The sequence below is a fragment of the Myotis myotis genome, unplaced genomic scaffold (genome assembly GCF_014108235.1).
Source record: "Myotis myotis isolate mMyoMyo1 unplaced genomic scaffold, mMyoMyo1.p scaffold_m19_p_2, whole genome shotgun sequence".
NCBI classification, from domain to species: Eukaryota; Metazoa; Chordata; class Mammalia; order Chiroptera; family Vespertilionidae; genus Myotis; species Myotis myotis.
The window spans coordinates 161,517,065-161,535,764 of NW_023416324.1; the positions used below are offsets into that span (position 1 = coordinate 161,517,065).

General features: G+C 51.0%; 1 protein-coding gene across 1 annotated transcript in view; it reads right to left on the reverse strand.

Moving 5' to 3' along the window:
- Window positions 1-18,700, reverse strand: part of ITGB5 (integrin subunit beta 5) — a 112,950-nt gene that overhangs the window by 30,416 nt on the left and 63,834 nt on the right. The window contains exons 7-10 of the mRNA XM_036348022.1: window positions 18,367-18,462; window positions 16,542-16,631; window positions 8,366-8,500; window positions 115-544 (exon numbers count right to left, since the gene is read on the reverse strand). Coding sequence (XP_036203915.1) covers window positions 115-544; window positions 8,366-8,500; window positions 16,542-16,631; window positions 18,367-18,462 — 751 coding nt within the window. The remainder of the gene's footprint in view (window positions 1-114; window positions 545-8,365; window positions 8,501-16,541; window positions 16,632-18,366; window positions 18,463-18,700) is intronic.

Below are 18,700 nucleotides of genomic sequence, written 5' to 3' on the forward strand. Positions count from 1 at the left end.
TGTTGCCTCCCAGGAGGACAGGGGTAGTAAGGTAAAGCCAGGCTTTGGGGGATGTCCCCAGAGCACCTGGGGCCGGGCCTGGCTCAGAGCAAAGGTGCTTGCCGGGGGGCCTACCTGAGCAGAGGACGCCTCTGTTCCTGGCACAGGAGAAGTTGTCGCACTCGCAGAAAGGCCCGTAGATCTTCCCGAACTCGCTCTCGAAGCAGGAGCACTGGCTGCAGCTGCACTGCCCGCGCCCGCTGCACAGCGGCTTGCCCTCCGCCTCGCGGCACAGGTTCTGGTGCCCGCTTGGGTTCTCCCCTTCCTGGCACTCACACTTGCTGCCCAGGTAGCTGGGGTTGCACTCACACAGCCCGCAGACGTAGGTCCCATTCCCGCTGCATCGGGGGCTGTCCGGCTCCTGCCCCGCGCTGCAGCCGCACCTGCAGTTGTAGGTGACCCCCACCTCCAGGCTGTCCCGGAACCCCACGGGCCGCAGGGTGAACGTGTGCTCCGTGTGTTTGCCTGGGCAGCTCCGGGCCTCCACCGACACTTCAAACGATGCCTGGGCAGAAAGAAGAGAGGGGACATCGTGGGCACGATGAGCCAGGGTATCTGCTTCTGCCTCCCAATCACCCAGGGCCCCGCCCAAGAGCGGTTCCTCTGAGGCCTCAGGGGCGAGCTGTGGCTACGCCGGCCCTGTCCACACATGCACCCGGACCTGGAGGAAGAGGCCTAGGCCAGCAAGCTCCTGCACACTTGCCAGGCATGGTGCTTGGTCCTGAATGTTCGTGATCTCTTTCAATCCTCACAACCTTGAGGAAATGGCTTCCATAGGAGAGTAGAAAGACTCAGGCAGGGTTCTTTTCTCCCCTTTCATTTCACCTATATTCTATCCTCTCCCCATTTCCATTCTGAAAATCTGTGCCAAGCACTGCATCACCTGCTCCCTGAGTGCAGGGGACCCGGGGTTCCACAGACCCCTCTGAAGAGGTTCCCCCCTGCTGGAGAAGGGATAAAATGGGGTTTCCCCGCTGGGGAGGGTTGGGCTTATGTTCACTGGGTCCCTCCCAGCGAACCCGCCTCCTCCAGACACACCTAAAAGGACCTGAGTGGTCCTCACAGCTGCATCTTTCATAATCAGCTCACAACCCTGAGGTCGTAAGGAAATCATCGCTGATGGAATGTGCTACACACGCGAACAGACTGTTTGTTAAAATAGATTTTTATTGATTTTAGAGAGAGGAAGGGAGAGGGGTAGAGAGATAGAAACAACAATGATGAGAAACATTGATTAGCTGCCTCCTGCATGCCCCCTCCTGGGGATCGAGCCTGCAACCCGGGCATGTGATCTGACCGGGAATCAAACGGTGACCTCCTGGCAGGGCCAGACTGTTTCTTGTTAAACAAAGCATGTAAAGAAGCATTGCTAACCCCTAAGCTGCTTGTGCGTTGCCCTGGAAATAGTCAGCAAGGTGGACCGAGCTGGCAGATGGCGGGAAAGATGCCTGTTAGCTGCCCACTCGGCTGCAATGGGAGGAAAGCGAGGGCACTGCTTGGTGATTCTCCCAGGAAGTAGAGCACAACTCTTCCACTCCCCTCCTCCCACTGAGAACGGAGCCATGTGTGGTTATATTCATCCAGCACTGCCCTCAGAGCAGGGCACTGTGGAAATCCAGACAGGGATCTGGCACACCTTGACCAAATGCCATCTGAAGTGCTTATCCCTGAACAGTGGTGCTTCTCCTCTGAACGGTGCTGCTTCTCCTCTCAACGGTGGTGCTTCTCTTTTGAATGGTGGTGCTTCTCCTCTGAACGGTGCTGCTTCTCTTTTGAATGGTGGTGCTTCTCCTCTGAATGGTGCTTCTCCTCTGAACGGTGGTGCTCCCTACACAGACAGAGGCCTGGGCCCACTCCAGAAACTGACTCACCACGTCTGGCCCAGATGTCTTTATTTTTCAAGTCTCCTCAGATCATTCTGAAGCTCAAATGGGTTAGCAATCATGTTTAATGATTGTTATCCTTAATCCTATTATTTGGGCTGAAATACGGCTGAGTTTTAAAAACAATTACTTGCTTTACAGGGCACTCTTTAGGTAATGATGTGTACTTCTGGTGAACACAGAACGTATCTTGCTCTAAATGTTCTACAGATCCCTATCACTTCTGGATCTTTGCTAATTCTAAAAAGCCTCCCTTCAGATACTGTGATGTCTAGGGACACCCGGGGGAAGGGGTGAGGGTGGAGGTATGAGAGACTGAAGAGGAAGACAGACCCAGCTGTCTAGGTCCTGGAGATAGTCCTCCTGGGCAGCAAGCCTCAGCTTCAGGGAACTCACAGCAGACACTCAGGAGTCAGCATTAGCCAAAGGGGGTCACAGGAGAGGACAGTGAGCTGAAGACCATGACCAGGAGCCAGGGTCAGAGGACACTGGGAAAGCAAGCCAAGCGCAGACAGTGGGGACTAGCCCACCCTCCATATCTATGTGCGAGTGGGGGGAGGGGTGGGAGAAGACAAAAAGAGAGATTGACAAAAGCAAGTTCAGAACTAAGTCCCAAGGCCCCGAGGCACAGTAACAAGACGGGGACTCACCGGGCAGTGAAATCTGCCTTATGACAACACACACTGACAGTTCCCAGGTGCCAAGCACCCACTGTGCAGGCATTTCCATGAGCAGGTCCCTCACATGCCCCAGAAGGAGACATCCCATTTACCAGAGATAAAATGGGGTTTCCCCGGTGGGGAGGGTTGGGCTTATGCTCTCCTTGGCATACCTCCTGGAAGCGGGAATGAGACAGGTGCCCAGTGTCCACGTCTGGGTACAGAGGTAGAGGCAGCCTGGCTCACTGTGGAGACTAGAGGGTGACTCCCAAGGGCCAGAGGCTCCTCCAAACCCTCCTGCCTGGCTCAGGATGACCCAGGCCTGCAGGTGAGAAGCGAGGGGAGACCGCACCTGACCAAAGCCACCATGGGGACATGGAGCATGCGGAGGTGACTCCCCCCTTCCGAAGCTCGGGGAGCAGCTGTGACTGGCTCCGTGGCCTCCGCTTCTCTGCACTTACTAAATGGAAAGCCCTGCCCCCAAAGGCATCTGTGGGCAGAGGTGGAATAAACTACAAAGGAGTGGCCTGGACCAATAGCCAGAGTCTTTTAATTACTGAGACTCTGGGAGTGTCCCTCTGTGGGCATCGCCTCCCCCGGAAATCTTGCCTGCGTCACGGGGCACGGTAGCCAAAGAGAGAACGAAATGTCCCGAGTCTGGCCGATGTGTCTGTGTTTGCCGGGAGTGAGTGAGAGGTGAGGGGAGCCCCCGAATCCGTGCTGGCAGCTGATCACCCAGGATTTAGAAAAGCTCCCGCCCTGGCTGCCTGGCGGGGAGCAAGGAGGACTCAGCTTTCAAGCAGGTCCGGTGGCCCTCATGCAACCTTCCCTCCCCCCTGCCCCCCCCCCCCCCCCCGCCCATGACCACAGAACAGCTGTTCCAGCCCCAGGGCCTGGGGGGCACAGGAAGCTATAAAGCCCTCGGGAGCAGCAAGTAAACCTGTCCTGTGACCCTTCCTCTTCCTCTCAGAGCCCACTTCCCTACGGGAGCAGGAAAGAAACCGGAGTCTGGCAGGCGTCGTCCCCGGTTATTCCGGCCTCCGACACTGAAGGCTCCCAGTTCCTGGACTCCCCATTCTCCCACACGGAGACGGAGAGGAAGGGAGAGGAAGATCAGGGACCGAGCAGCCCTCCCTCCCGCCCAGTCCTGTTATTCAACCCTCATTGGGATGCTCCCGGTTCCTCAGCAGGGCGGCTGGTCTGACCCACTCTTTCAAACGGGCCACCCGGCCCCCACCCCAAACCCACCCACCCAGGGCTGCCCGATGCCAAGCCCACCAGGAGCACAGGGAACACAAAGCGCGGTGGGCACAGGGTACAAAGCCTGGAGGAGGGACAGGAACGGACAGTGCCGGAAGCTCACTGGGTCCTTTGTACTGGGCGTCAGTGCTCGCCGCACAGGCCGCAGGCATGCTGATTTGTCAAGGCCAGCCCATGAGAAACCCGACTCCCAGGGCCGGGCCTCAGTCAGTCCTGGTTGGTGTGGGGTGAGGGGAGGAAAACTAGGGGGAAACCTGAAGTCACTGGAGAAGAGAACCTCATTGGACTGGGGGCTTTCAAGGTCTTACTGATGTAATATTTCTCTTTGAGGACATCCTTGTCCCTCACCCTGCCACCTCTCTGCTTCTTGCCCGGGCAGCCACCGCAGGAAGCAGGGGGAGCAGTAAAGCCCCTGCCTGTGCAGTATTGGGCGCATTGCGAATCCCCACGAGACGGTAACTCGTGTTATTCCCTCCATGATGAGGAGGCGATGATTAGTGAGACGAATCGGTCGGAGTGAAAAGACTGGTTTGAGTTGCAAGTCCACTGCTTGTTAGCTGGGCGGTCTTGGGCAGGTCATCACACCCCCGAATCTCGGCTGCCAGCAGCAACAGGTGCAGCATCCGATCCCCACCTGAGCCGCAGGTGTGCCGAAGGAGTGTCAAGTCACTCCATCAACTGGGATCCCTGAGTGGAGGCCCAGTTCTTTGTTATCATGCTTTGCTCTGAGACGAGCCCTTTGAAACAGGCATGGCAGAGCAGAATCACGGGCACCAAGAGGCCAGGTAAAGGTGAGGTCAGAGAGCCCTGGCTTTGAACGTTCACTTTGCTACTCACTGGCTGTGGTGCGCTGAGCAATTAACTCGATTCTATGTGCCTCAGTTTCTCTCGTCTGTCAACATGAGTAACGTTATCTCCCTCCCAGGGAAGTTATTTGACTTGTTCACAAGGATGCCCTTAGAAACTGCCAAGAGCCTTCCTGAATGAACCCAGGCGTCCGTGTGTGCCACGCAGCCTCGCTCTTCCTCTGCTCCGCTGCATCTGGCTCTCCATAAAGGGCCCTGTTTGGGTGGTTTTCACACATCATTCTGTAGCTTTCCTGACCCACTGCACCCCATAGTCCACCCACAGATCTATAAAACTCACATGTTTGGGGTTTGTTTGTTTTTTGTTATTTCTGCCTCTTTCCATTTTTTCATAAGTATCTCCTTAGACCAGCGGTCACCAACCAGTGGTCCGAGAACCACCGGTGGTCCGCGAGGTCTAAAAGGTTGGTGACCACTGCTTTAGACCCTGTGACTATGAGGTTTTTGTGTGTTTTTTTGTGTGTTTTTTTGTTTTTTATCATGACTTTTTTTAAATTGTTTTATTGCTTAAAGTATTACAAAGAGTATTATATATGTCTCCTTTTTTTTTCTCCCCTTGACCTTCCCCCTAGCCTCCCATACCCCCCAGTGTCTTGTGTCCATTGGTTATGCTTATATGCATGCATACAAGTCCTTCGGTTGATCTCTTACCCACCCCCAACCCTCCCCGGCCTTCCTGCTGTAGTTTGACAGTCTGTTTGATGTTGCTCTGCCTCTGAATCTATTTTTGCTCATCAGTTTTAATGGTCTTAATTATCCATAAATGAGTGAGATCATGTGGTATTTTTCTTTCATTGACTGGCTTATTTCACTTAGCATAATGCTCTCCAGTTCCATCCATGCCGTTGCAAATGGTAAGAATTCCTTCTTTTTTTGCAGCAGCATAGTATTCCATCGTGTAGATGTACCACAGTTTTCTAATCCATTCATCTGCTGATGGGCACTTAGGCTGTTTCCAGATCTTAGCTATGGTGAATTGTGCCGCTATGAACATAGGGATGCGTATATCCTTTCTGATTGGTGTTTCTGGTTCCTTGGGATATATTCCTAGAAGTGGGATCACGGGGTCAAATGGGAGTTTCATTTTTAACTTTTTGAGGAAACTCCATACTGTCTTCCATAGTGGCTGCACCAGTCTGCATTCCCACCAGCAGTGCATGAGTGTTCCCTTTTCTCAGCATCCTCACCAGCATTTGTCGTTTGTTGATTTGTTGATGATAGCCATTCTGACAGGTGTGAGATGGTACCTCATTGTTGTTTTGATTTGCATTTCTTGGATGATTAGTGACTTTGAGCATGTTTTCATATGTCTCTTGGCTTTCTGAATGTCCTCTTTTGAAAGTGTCTATTTAGGTCCTTTGCCCATTTTTTGATTGGATTGTTTATCTTCCTTTTGTTAAGTTGTATGAGTTCCCTATAAATTCTGGAGATTAAACCCTTATCGGTGATAACATTGGCAAATATGTTCTCCCATGCAGTGGGCTTTCTTGTTGTTTTGTTGATGGCTTCTTTTGCTGTGCAGAAGCTTTTTATTTTGATATAGTCCCATTTGTTTATTTTCTCTTTAGTTTCCAATGCCCTAGGAGCTGTATCGGCGAAGAAATTGCTCCGGCATATGTCTGAGATTTTGTTGCCTTTGGATTCCTCTAGTATTTTTATGGTTTCTCGTCTTACATTTAAGTCCTTTATCCATTTTGAGTTTATTTTTGTGTATGGTGTAAGTTGGTGGTCTTTTGTGTGTTTTTTAAAATTATCTGGATTAATTAATCAAAATAACATAAATACAGGGTATCCCCCCAAAAATTTATACACACTTTAACAGCAGATAGCTCAATTTTGAAAATGAAATGTATTTTAATAAACACTGCTTTTATAATTATTCAAAGTGTGTGTATACATTTTTGGGACACCATATATGTTGCTAAACTTGACAAGCATTAAAAATAAAATTTTATGGTGGGTGGGAGTGGCTGGGGAGGGGTCGATGGAAGAAAAAAGAGACATGTAATACTTTAAACAATAAAAAAATAAAAATAATTTTATTGGAAGTGCCTCTTTGATTATGAGGCTTTCCCTACCCCAATAGTTCATGTATATGTGAAATAATAATCCCTTTTTTGCTAAATAAGACAGGGATCAGTATTAATTCTATTCTTATTTGTTATTGGTATAGATTAAAGCACTCCCTCCAAAAAAACTTATTCACATAAATAGGAAGATGGAAACAGAAGTTTTGTTACAGCAACATCATCCTATTCCTGAATGCCCTCTGTGGTAATGCCATAAATAATCATTTTTTTTTTTAACTGCCCTTGACCAGAATCGAACCTGGGACCCTTCAGTCTGCAGGCCGACGCTCTATTCACTGAGCCAAACTAGTCAGGGCTAAATAATCATTTTTAATGATATATCTGACAACTTGAGGAGGCCCTCTTTCACTTTTTCTTTTTCTTTCTCTCTCTCTCTCTCTCTCTCTCTCTCTCTCTCTCTCTCTCTCTCTCTCTCTCTCTCTCTTTTAGCAAAGATGCTTGAGGAAAAACCCGTCTTAGAAAAAGATTTGTTACCCAGTCCCTCAAGTCCTTCTCAACATCGACACCATTATTTTGAATTGTCCTTTCGGTGGGGCAAGGCACCGTAGTCATGTTTGGATGGGTGAGGGCAAGCCCAGGTGCTGTGAAGTGGATGAAGGGCAGTTGTGAAAGGGGAGGGAGGAGAGGATCAACTATGGAATGTGAGAAACCCAGAAGACTGCGGTGTAACCAGCCATGCCCTCTCCCTACATCTTTCTGAGCTGTTTCTTGGAGTCCACGCTGCCTGCCTGAGCCCAGTGCTCTGTCTGTGTCCTCAGCACCCGTCTACCCTCCCTCGAGTCCTTGGATTGGCACACAACTGCACATCTTGACATACAACGCTTCTTCCCCATCATGCAGTCACATCCACCTAGTGCACACAAGGCACCCATGCCCTCTGTTCTGTAAAGTTCTCCATCCCATTTCATCAAACAGAAGAGGTGAGTGGATTTCTTCATATTTTACAGGAGGGAAACGTGAGGATCCGATTATCCAAAGCATAGAGTGAGCTGTAGAAGACTAGGAATGAGGCCAGAACTCTCAGATCCCTGCCCATATTCTCCCACCTGATCTCATCCCTGCCCACTGGAAATAATAATGATGTAAAACACCAAGGGCACAAAGTCAACCTGAGGAAGATAGGGGACAATGTACTGAGGCCATCTATTGACTGGGGCTTTTTTAAAAAAAATTTATTTTCAGGGACAGGAAGGGAAAGGAAGAGAGAAACATCTATGAGAGAGCAAAACATTGACTGGCTGCCTCCTGCATGCCCCATATCAGGGATGGAGCCTGAAACCCGGACTATGTGACCTGACCAGGAATCCAACCAGCAACCTTTCGGGGCACAGGACGATGCCCAGCCGAGCCACACTGGCCAGGCCTCGCCCGGGGCTTTTAAACAAATCCATCTGGAACCTTGAAGATGACAACACAGGGCAGGCTCAGGAAAGCCCCCCAGGCTGATAAGTAGGAAGGCAGAATGCAAAACCCTAAAAGAATCTGAGAAGTCACAGACGTTATCAGAAGCCAAAGAATGATGGCCAGTGCTAACTGTGCCACATAAACGGAGAGGAGAGAGAACTCACCGTGTCCCCGATCTTCAGGCCCTCACACTTCCTCTGGTCAGGGTAGGACACGCCGTCCTGGCAGGTGGCAGTGAAGAAGAGGTTAAGGTCTTCAGGCTGATCCCAGACTGACAGCTCCACCTTAGACCGGATGCTCTGGACAGAGAGAGAGGATGAGGCCAAAACCACTTAGTAATGGCCAGGATGCTTGCCACAGTGGCTCTCTGATGCCCACACGGCTTCCTCTCACTCAGGGAAGAGCCAGTGGGCTCATTTTGGTGTCCCTTCCTCTCCACACCCTCAGCCCAATCTAGCTAAACCTGTCTGAGGTCTCTGCTGGGAGCTCGGAGATGTTGGACATGGTCCACCTGCCATACGTCATTACTATCTGCTTCAAGGGATGATGCTCCAACCTGTTTGCCTCTCCAGCCACCTCTCTTCCCACCCTCAGCTTCAGACATGCAGCTCCTCAAACCCTCCCACGTCGGCCTGTGCTCTCCAAACTGGGAGCCTTCACCCATGGAATAACATTCCTCTGCTCAGTGGCTGCTCTCCTCTCTTCCCCTGGCTGGCTCCTTCTCTTCCTTCCAAATCAGTTCAGCAGGAACTTTCCCCTGGAACCGTATTGTTCTTCTGGCCCAACCCCTCCCCATCAGATGAGAGCCACCTGCACAAGGTGGAACGGCATTATCAGAGAATAACATTTTTTGTGTGACTTGTGTTCTCAAGACAGTGAGTGAACTGAAAATCAAGCCAAAATTTCCCATCAGAATAGAAAAAAAAAAAGACAAAAAAAAACTGAGAACATCAAGTGTTAGAAAAGTGCGGAGCAACTGAGGCCCTCGCATCCTGCTGGTGGGAGCGTCAATCGGTACAGCCCTTGAGAAAACCTTCCGGCAGCATCTACTGAAGCTCAGGCCAACCTCAGACCTGTCAATTCACCCAAGGACTACAGGCAACAGAGATGTGCACTAACCAGAAGGTAGGTACAAAGATGTTTATAGCAACACTGTCCATAACAGCTACCCAAATGCCTAGCCACCGAATAGGTTTTACTTTTAAATGGGGGCGTGTTCACACAATACCACACAGCACTGAGAATGGATGAAACATGACTACATCTCACGACACAGATGAATCTCATAAAGATAACAATGCCCGAAAGAAGCCAGACACAAATGGCCTATATACTACATGATTCTATTTACATGAAATTCAAAACAGGCAGATTAATGGTTCCCCTTGGGGGACAGTAATGGGGAGGGGGGAGAAACAGGATAGGGACTTGTGGGTGCTAATAATATTCTGTGGTGGGTTTTTTTAGCCAGGTGCTGGATACTCAGGTGTGTTTAGATTGTGAAACAGTTGAACAATTTTCTGTGTCTGTTAGTTTAAAAAATTGCCATTGAAATCTCTAAAGGGGATGTACTTTGGAGACTGGAACCAAATAAAGTAATTGGCTTATATTTAGGGGGCATACCTTACCCCCCGGATATTTTAGGTACTTAGCACACTCTGCGTAGCAGGATGTGCGCACTCCAAGGGACTCAAGGACACCTGCCGCCCGGGATCAACTTCTCAGGTGCCTTCCGGGAGCACACCACCGACAGAACAGGGGGCAGGACTGCCTCTTGCTCTCACGGGTTTCCTTTCTGTTTTCTCTCTTCTTTTTCATTTTGCTGAACACGTAGTATTAAACTTGTATACATTAAATATGCAGTTTTCCTAACAAATTAACAGCTGGTAAAAATAGTCTCCGTGAAAAACTCTCTTCCTTTGCAACAAATTGTGCAAGTGCATCTAAAACTCTAAAAATACTCTGTCTTAAATCCACTTCCTCTCGGAAGTGCCAGCCTGAACTGGAGAAGGTTGCGAGACCGCCGCTCCACCCCTCCCTCCCTCCCTCCCACCCCCCACCACACACACACACACACACACACACACACGCACGCACTCTCCTGCTGGAAATGATTAGCTATTCCCACCGAGTTGTGAATTCTAAGGGCCATATTATATTTCTCCCTGGGACTGAGCACAAGCTTTTGTTGATGGATGGAAGGATGGACAGTCTAACGGCAGCCACACTAAGGACCTCCAGACTAGTGGGAGAAACTTAAAGTTATTTTTGAAAGACTAGATAATTTTTAAAAATTTGACTAACTATGAGGATGAGGCAAAACAGTATGTCATGAAAGGGCTAGGTGGACTGGAGCTATGTAAGAAGTTTCCTGGGGAGAGTCACGTTAAACATGGCCTTGTGGTCCCGGCCCGTGTGCCTCAGGTGGTTGCAGCGTAGCCCTGTGCACCAAAAGGTCTCGGGTTCAGTTCCCTGTCAGGGTACATAGGTTCGACCCCTGGTCAGGGCAACCGATCAATGTTTCTTTCTCACAAAGATATTGCTCTCTCTCCCTCTCCCTAAAAAAAAAAATCAATAAAAACATATATTTTTTAAAAAAAGAAATATGGGCCTTATGGTTCACAAACAGGATGCTGTGAGGGAGTATCAGCACTCCCCATGAAGATCCTGAACCTGGATGCGTCAGTGGAGAAAGAGCACTGGACTGGGGCTCCCAGTCTATGAATCAGTAACTATAACGGATGGAACCTGAATTCTATAGTCGCCTCTGGCCGTAAGATCCCAAATTTTGTGTTCTGATCTGAAATTTATATTATTCCCACTTGCTACAGACTCTCTAAAACTGGAAACTGTCAAGATGTGAGAAGGGTAGGGATCATGGAGATGACTTAGTTCGGACCTCTCTTTCTACGGAAGTGGAGGCCAGAGAAAAGGGCTCATCCGGGGTCAGCTGTGCCAGAGGCGGGCAGGACCAGGACGGGCCAGGCCCTCCGGCCCCCCACGGTGCTCTCTGCAATCACCACGCCCAGGACTTCTTTCTTGTAAACCTGGCTCTGTCTGTGAAGAGTGTGGATGGCCAGGTGTATTCTGCTTGTAGGGGTCAGTCTTCCCTAAAAGACTGAAATCCCAGAGGGCAGGACTGTGTTCTGCTCAGTCTTATTCCCAAGGTCTAGCATGATGCCTGCCAGCTGCTAGTATGTACTTGCTGAATGCATGGATGCATGGATACCGTGAAGGAACAGAAAACAAGACACCGTGGAGGGCCAAAGCCACAGGCGGTGCAGTTCTTCCACAGCAGGACTTAGGTGGGACTCCTGACCTTCAACCAACCCCTACCAGTTCTGCCCCTGAAGATGCTTCCTTACGCCTCATCCTCAGACTAGGAGACAGTGTCGAGAATGTCAGAAGTTTGAAGGCTATTAAGCACTCGGTCAGCCCAGGGCACATCTGCAACTGCTTTAAGTCAGGCAGCTGTGGTGTGGGTGGGAGCAGACTTTATGGCAACAGCAAAAAGAGAAACACATGCTCGGCGAGGAGCAGCTTACACCACGGCTCTGACGTCACCCTCCGCATGCAACGGCTGTGGTTTCCAGCTCCATCTGCTCTTTCCCACTCGGAGAAGCGGCCGCAGTGACTGCCCTCTGCGTCCTCGCTCCCCTTTCTCAGTGCGACGCGATGCAGGTGCTGTGTGTGTGCAGCCAGGGTCCCTCTGGGCGCTGGCAGGGGCCCTGTCACCAGCACCAGCTGTGCAGCGAAGCTCCACATCGCTGAACACCCTTCTGGGATTCGGGGATCTCTCTCAATGGAGAATTTGGCACAGCAAGAATAAATTTACAAATCAAAGCCCAGGGTTGAAGATTTCTCACTATGAAAATTGCACAGGACAGACTGGATTCTGCAAGATATTAAGTTAAACATGCCCTTCCCATTTTGCTCCCTCCGCAGCCGAGCTAAATGCCGCAGCTATTTCATCTGTTACATATGTTCCAACCAAAATCTTTCCAGAATGTCCCCACAGATGGTCTGCCAGCAACTCTTGGGGGTAAAAGTCAACACCCCCACTTAGTCATGTGCTGTATGACTCATTTGAAATGCACCACAAACCGCTGAGACGGAAAGGTGACACAGAGAAATGCAAACAGTCCTGTTAGAGCTGGGCTTGGACCCTGGCCAGAGAGAGGAGCAGGTGAAAGGGTAGCCAGGGCTAACTGGGGCCACACCCACACCCACACCCACAGCCACACCCACAGCCACAATACATACACCCTCCACACACACCATACACATACACCCCCCATACATCATACACATACTACAGACATATGCACCACACAAACCCCCCCACACACACCATACACATCATACACATATACCCCATACACCATACACATACTACAGATATACACACCACACACATACACCCCCCATACACCATACACATCCTATAGATATACACACCACATACATACCACACACATCATACACATACTACAGACATACACACCACACAAACACCCCCCACACACACACACACACCATACATACTACAGGCATACACACCACATACATACCACACAAGCAACAACACACACACACACAATACACGCCACACACATACATATACTCCAACCACACCCCCATCATACACAACCCCCCACACCCCTACCACATACCTTACATACACACCACCACTCCCGCCTTTCTACACACACACACACACACACACACACACACACACCACAGCAGAGGCCAGTGCTAGGCTCAACCCCAGGAAAAGTGCTAAAAAGTCCATGGGCTTCCCATTTTCCAGAAACACTGGCAACATGAAACAGGTACTAAATCAGCATCGAGCACCAGCACACCCACACGGCTTCCACCACCAGGGCTTTGCTCCAGATTCCCTGCCATTTCACATCTCTGTATTGAATATCTTACTTTAAAATTCCACTGGGGGGAGGAGGGGTAGAAGAAGGCAACGGCCACACGTCCACCTATGCAGAGCGAGGGTCTGTTCCATATCATGACGGTGGTGATAGATTTGCAGGTAGGTACGTACGTGTGTCACAACTTAAACTGTACACTTTACATCTGTACAGTTTATCATGTGTCCATTGTCTCCCAATAAAGCTGCTTTAAAACTGTCCGCTGAACTTGACTAGTCATTGTGGATCATATGCCAGAATTGCCCATTTGAAAAAAGTTGAGTTTCAAATGTTCATTCATCCATTGTATGTCTCATTCCCTAACGGGTTCTCTTTTAGGAACCGGTTTAGCTCAGACTCAAGTTACAGAGCGAGGTTCCCACAATTCCTCAGCGGTTCACCCCAGCTCCACACGCAGCTTCCGGGAAAAGGTCGTTCTTTATTCATCCTGTCCCGGCTCCTCAGCAGCGGAGGGCTCCCCACTCCTCTCCAGCCCCCACACAGACAGAGCACGCTTCCCCAGGTCCCTGGATTTCTGTAAAGAACACAAATTTGTGTACCATGATCCTGCTCAGAGCCAACGCAACGGGGCTCAGAGAGAGAACGCTGCCAGCATGTGCGGTTCCCACCCGGGGGACCTCCAACAACGCCACGCTCCCCGGTTCCCAGCAGCCCCCCGCAAGTGTGGGTAGTTTCACAGGCAGGTACGTGTGTCAGAACTTAAACTGTACCCTTTACATCTGTACAGTTTATTATGTGTTCATGGTCTCCCAATAAAGCTGCTTTAAAACTTTCCACTGAATTTGACTAGTCATTGTGGATCGTATTCCTTAGCTGCACAGCGCTGACTGAGCTGTGTTTTTCATTTCTGGCGAACACCTCCCAGCCAGGTCTATGCACCTGGGTGTCCTTATGCCCTCCTTTATCAAAGGCAGGAGGAGCTGAGAGCCTGCGCCTTCACCAGGAAATGCCCTCAGGGAGGCCCAGAGTCTGTCATCGCCCACAGGGGCTGACTCAGGAGCTGGGGATGAAAATGCTGGGAGGTGGCTCCTCCCCAGCAGCTCAGGAGAACATCCTCACCCCACCTCAAAGCTTCAGATGTGGTTGCTCTTCAGCCATTGCTCCCTCAAAGGACCTGTCTCAGTAGGAGGCAAGCTGTGGTCACCCCACCAGTGAGAACAGGTCCAACAGCAGCCCCCTCCCAATCCAGACCCCAGAAGGATGGGGGGGGGACAACCCAGGTATGGTTCCAGCTCTTGCATTGCCTTCTTTCTCTTTTTTGTCCTTACCCAAGGACATGCTCATTGATTTCAGAGAGAGAGGAAGGGAGAGAGAGAAACATGGATGTGAGAGAGAAACATCCATCAGTTGCCTCCCATATGCTCCCCAGCTGGGGTCCAAACCCACAATCTAGGCATGTGCTCTGACCGGGAATCGAACCAGCCACCTTCTGGTGTGCGGGATGATGCTCCCACTCTCTGAGCTAGCTGGCCAGGGCTCACTCTGACTTCTTCAGTTCAGTGCCCACAGCTTGTTCCCAAGAGGTTCACAGCGAGGCAGGGGCCTCGAAAAGAGGACAACACTCGGCAGCCCAGGCCCCCTCCCTCCTACACACTCTCTCTTCTCAAATGCTCTCTCAGTTCATTACATTTCCATTCACTGGAAATCTGAAAGTCACTGAGCATAACCTGGAAACCCTGTCTTACTGGGATCTTGGTTGTGAGGTGACCAATGGATCCAGAGATCAGAGGTCAGAGATCAGAGAAGAGGATGTTAGTATGTGGGGAGTGGGGTACGAGAGGAGAAGGAAGTCTCCAGTTTCTCTCACTAGGGAATGAGGAGTGAGGAGGAATCGGAGAATTTGTGGAGAAGAGGACCCTTAGCTGTAACAGAAGGTCGGGGAGGGAAGAAGGACCAGCCATAAACCCTCGCTGTCCCCCAACTCACACCAAAGCTCCAGGAGCTCAAGGGAGGGCCGCCTCACCCCCCTGCTCCCAAGCTCTAGGGCTCCTCCAGCAGCAGGGGCGAGGGCACCCCCTATGGCTCTAGTCACTCAGAAAAGGGCTGGAGCAGTAGATTGAAAAATCAACACTGGGAAAGGCTGAGCTCCAAATGCTCATCTGTCAATCAGTCGTGGCGGGAAAGATGGTTCATCTCATACATGGGACGGCACAGTGGCTAACTGGGCTCCCAGAACTAATGGTGGTACTTAGACTATAGTTACTCTATGTATAACTTTGTTTTAAACAGAAGACACACTTTGAATCCTGTTTGGGAGTTACCTGGCCCTGTGAAGGGCAAGGTGGGTACTGGGAACTTCACAGGGAGAGGACAGCTGAGAGCGTATTAGTACCTCCCAGCACAAGAACCTGTGCCCGCCACTTTCCTGGGGGGAAGGGGGGAGGAGTAGGTTTGCCCAGCCAGTGTGGTTCAGTGGTTGAGCATCGACCTACGAACCAGGAGGTCACGGTTCGATTCCCAGTCAGGGCACATGCCTGGGTTGCAGGCTCTCTCCCTAGTAGGGGGCGTGCAGGAGGCAGCCGATCAATGATTCTCTCTCATCATTGATGTTTCTATCCCTATCTCCCTCTTCCTTCCTCTCTGAAATCAATAAAAATATATTAAAAAAAAAAATTTTAAGGTAGGTGGAGGCAAGTACTTCTTGGGAATTGAGAATTGAGGTAAAGGAGAATAAAGAGGAGAGAGGTGTGGGAATCACGGACAGTCAGTTTGGGGTGTGGAAGTGACTCCTAAGCCACGTCTGTAAATGCTGCAATAGCAGAGCCAAGCTATGCGATGGCTTACTGCAGCACAGAATCTCCCAGGCCCACCCAGGCTCCTCCGATTACAGTCAGATCCCGAGTGTGTAGGCAAAGACCTATTATTGATTCTTCTCGGGTCTTCTACCCCATTTCAGTTTGCAGCTCTGAGCTAAGCTCCATGAGCCTGGGGAATTTCAACTGTCCTGCCACTGTGAGGTGACATCTGTGTGCGTGCTCCTCCCGTCTCCCCACAGGGAGCACAGTGGCGGGATCGCCTAGGCAACTGGTGCGTGGAGAGTACCTGTACCCACCCAAGCGAGATGCTACAGTGGGACCTGGGGTATCACTCAGTCAGAACCTGCATGTTCAGGGGCCACGGGCTGAGTCTGACTGAGCATCCACAGCTCACAGGGACCAGCTGATGATAAGAGTCAGGTTGGCAGAGGGAAGGGGAGGAGAGGCTTCAAGCCAGATGGCCTTCTCCACTCCGAATCTGAGCAAAGGAGGAAGGCACCAAACTCAAGAGGCAAGAGTCAGGAAGCAGAGCCGAGCATCCGGCTCAGGTGTGCTGCCCACCTGAGTCCAGGCAGCTCCCGGAGCCTCAGGGGAAGAGGGTGGGGGTGGAGGTGGGGATCGGGAAGAAACTGATGACTTACACTGTACGCATTGATGATCAGTTGAATGATATTTTTAGAGTCTCCGTGTAAAATCTCCACCGTTGTTCCGGGTATCAGGGCTGTAAAATTCTTGGGGGGCGGGGGGGGGGGGGGAGAAAAAAGAAGTCAGTCCATCTGCCCTTCCATGCCATCAGAGTGAACCCTGCTCTAGAATGGAAGGGGACCCCACGCTGGTCTGCCACTCTCTCACACCACACGCTAGAGAGGAGGCCCCAAGGAAAGGTGAAAAGAACTGCGCAGGGAAACGGGCATTGCCGTAGGCTGTGCAGCACCCATTCCGGAAGGTCTAGACCTGCTCCTACAGCATAAGCCATGCTCCTTCTTAGAGACCCCGTCACCTGGCATATGACAACTCTGAAAGTCCCTCCTCCAAGGCCAACACATCCCACCCTATTTCCCGCCAGCTCTCCCCTCGACTGCATAGCGATTCCCGGGATCAGCTCAAGGATGCCCTCAATCTGCTCAGCCTCTTTCCCTAGCAGGGACCAGAGACATGAACGGTGCCCTCTGGGGATCTCTGGGTGAAGTCCTGCCACAAAGCAGGCGGCCTGAAGTGGTTGCCTTTTCTCTTTCAGTTGTACTAACACCTGAGTAGGCCACTTAGTAAAGTGACAGAAACTCTAGAAACACCCTCCGCCCTCAGCCTGTCGTGGGCGCCTCCCTGAGCAAGGTGTCCCTGGTTCTGAGCAAGGACGGCTCAGCCAAGGTGGACGTCTTCCCGCCTGTGCACCTGGGACACACCCAGCACGGTCTGCGCGCCTGGTCCTCTAAACCCGCTATTTGCAGATGGGTATGTGTTATCCTGCTACCTTCCACCAAACAAAAAAGAAAAACAATCCCCTTCCCTCGCTTTCATCTTCTAAAATGGATTCAGACTGAAAGAAGATGAAGAGCTCAAGAACATGTAAGTGGCCCTTTATCGGCAGTGATGTCAGGCAGGAGCGGGAGATAAACGTAATTAGACAAAGGCTCTTGGTGGGCATTTAGAGCGGGAAGGAGAAGGGACCAGGGCCGGCTGTTCCAGGGTGGGGATGAGGGTCCCATAGCCTCTCAATTCCAAGGATGTCGGAGGCGAGCTGGGCTTACGGTTAGCTTAGATGCGCTCCCTGAGCAACTCCAGGGAGGCGAGTGCTCGTTCCCCATGTGCCTGTGACTGTGGGAAAAGCACGCTCACCAGGGGAGTTACTCTGATGGTCCATGGAAGGACCTGGAAATAGTCTCTTTTAGACAGAACAGATTCACACACAGACTGCTCTGTTCCCTCAAGATGTCTCTTGTTTCCTTTGGGAGTTCCTGTCCCAGGCTAACCCATGGCCCCCCGGACTCTGTGGGCAAGGCAGGAAAGCTCAGGAGAAGTGGAGCTAGTGACCAGCCTGCTTCGATGCCTTCGTTTTTCTTCCTGTGCATTTTCACTTTATATTTCCTTCCTCATCAGAGTGTGCACCCCCTCCTCCCTGCCCCCCAAACCGGTGTGTTTCCATTTCATCATCTGAGAAGCGAGAATTCATATTTCCCAAGTTTTTCTCAAGATTAAATGAGATGCCACATGTTTACATTCCTTGTAAAGGTATACACTGCTGGGTAAATTGCTTTAACACAGATATTTTCCATGAGAACAAGACAGGGCTATAATCTTCCCCACCCCCACCTATAATTCTCCCCACCCCGCCTCCTGTGGCCTGCCCCACACACAGAGTAGGGCTGTTAACACGCCTCCCCCCACATTCTAGACTCCCATTCACCTTAGGGTCAGCATGGCCCCCAGGATTAGGACACCAGGGTCCCTCCCTCCCTCCAGGTGTACCTTGTAGAGCCCATAATGGTTTTTCGTCACCGCAAAGATGAGGTTGATGTTGTTCTCCGCCAGCTTCTCTCCCAGCAAGGCGAGGGATGGGTAGTCCTAGGTCCAACACAAAAGTCAAGCTGTGACACTTCTAATAGGTGAGACACTGCCAGCTCCAACGTGCACTCAGTCACTCACTGCTGGCCATGAAAAGCATCTTCCCCTGGCAGCCCCTCCACCACCCAGCCCCGGCGGTGGCTTCCCCTGAGGACAGGTGCAGAGGAGACCCTCCAGGAAACTAGATCACACTCCCCCCACCTAGAATGGGGAGGTGATGAATGGCCGTTTTCCATAC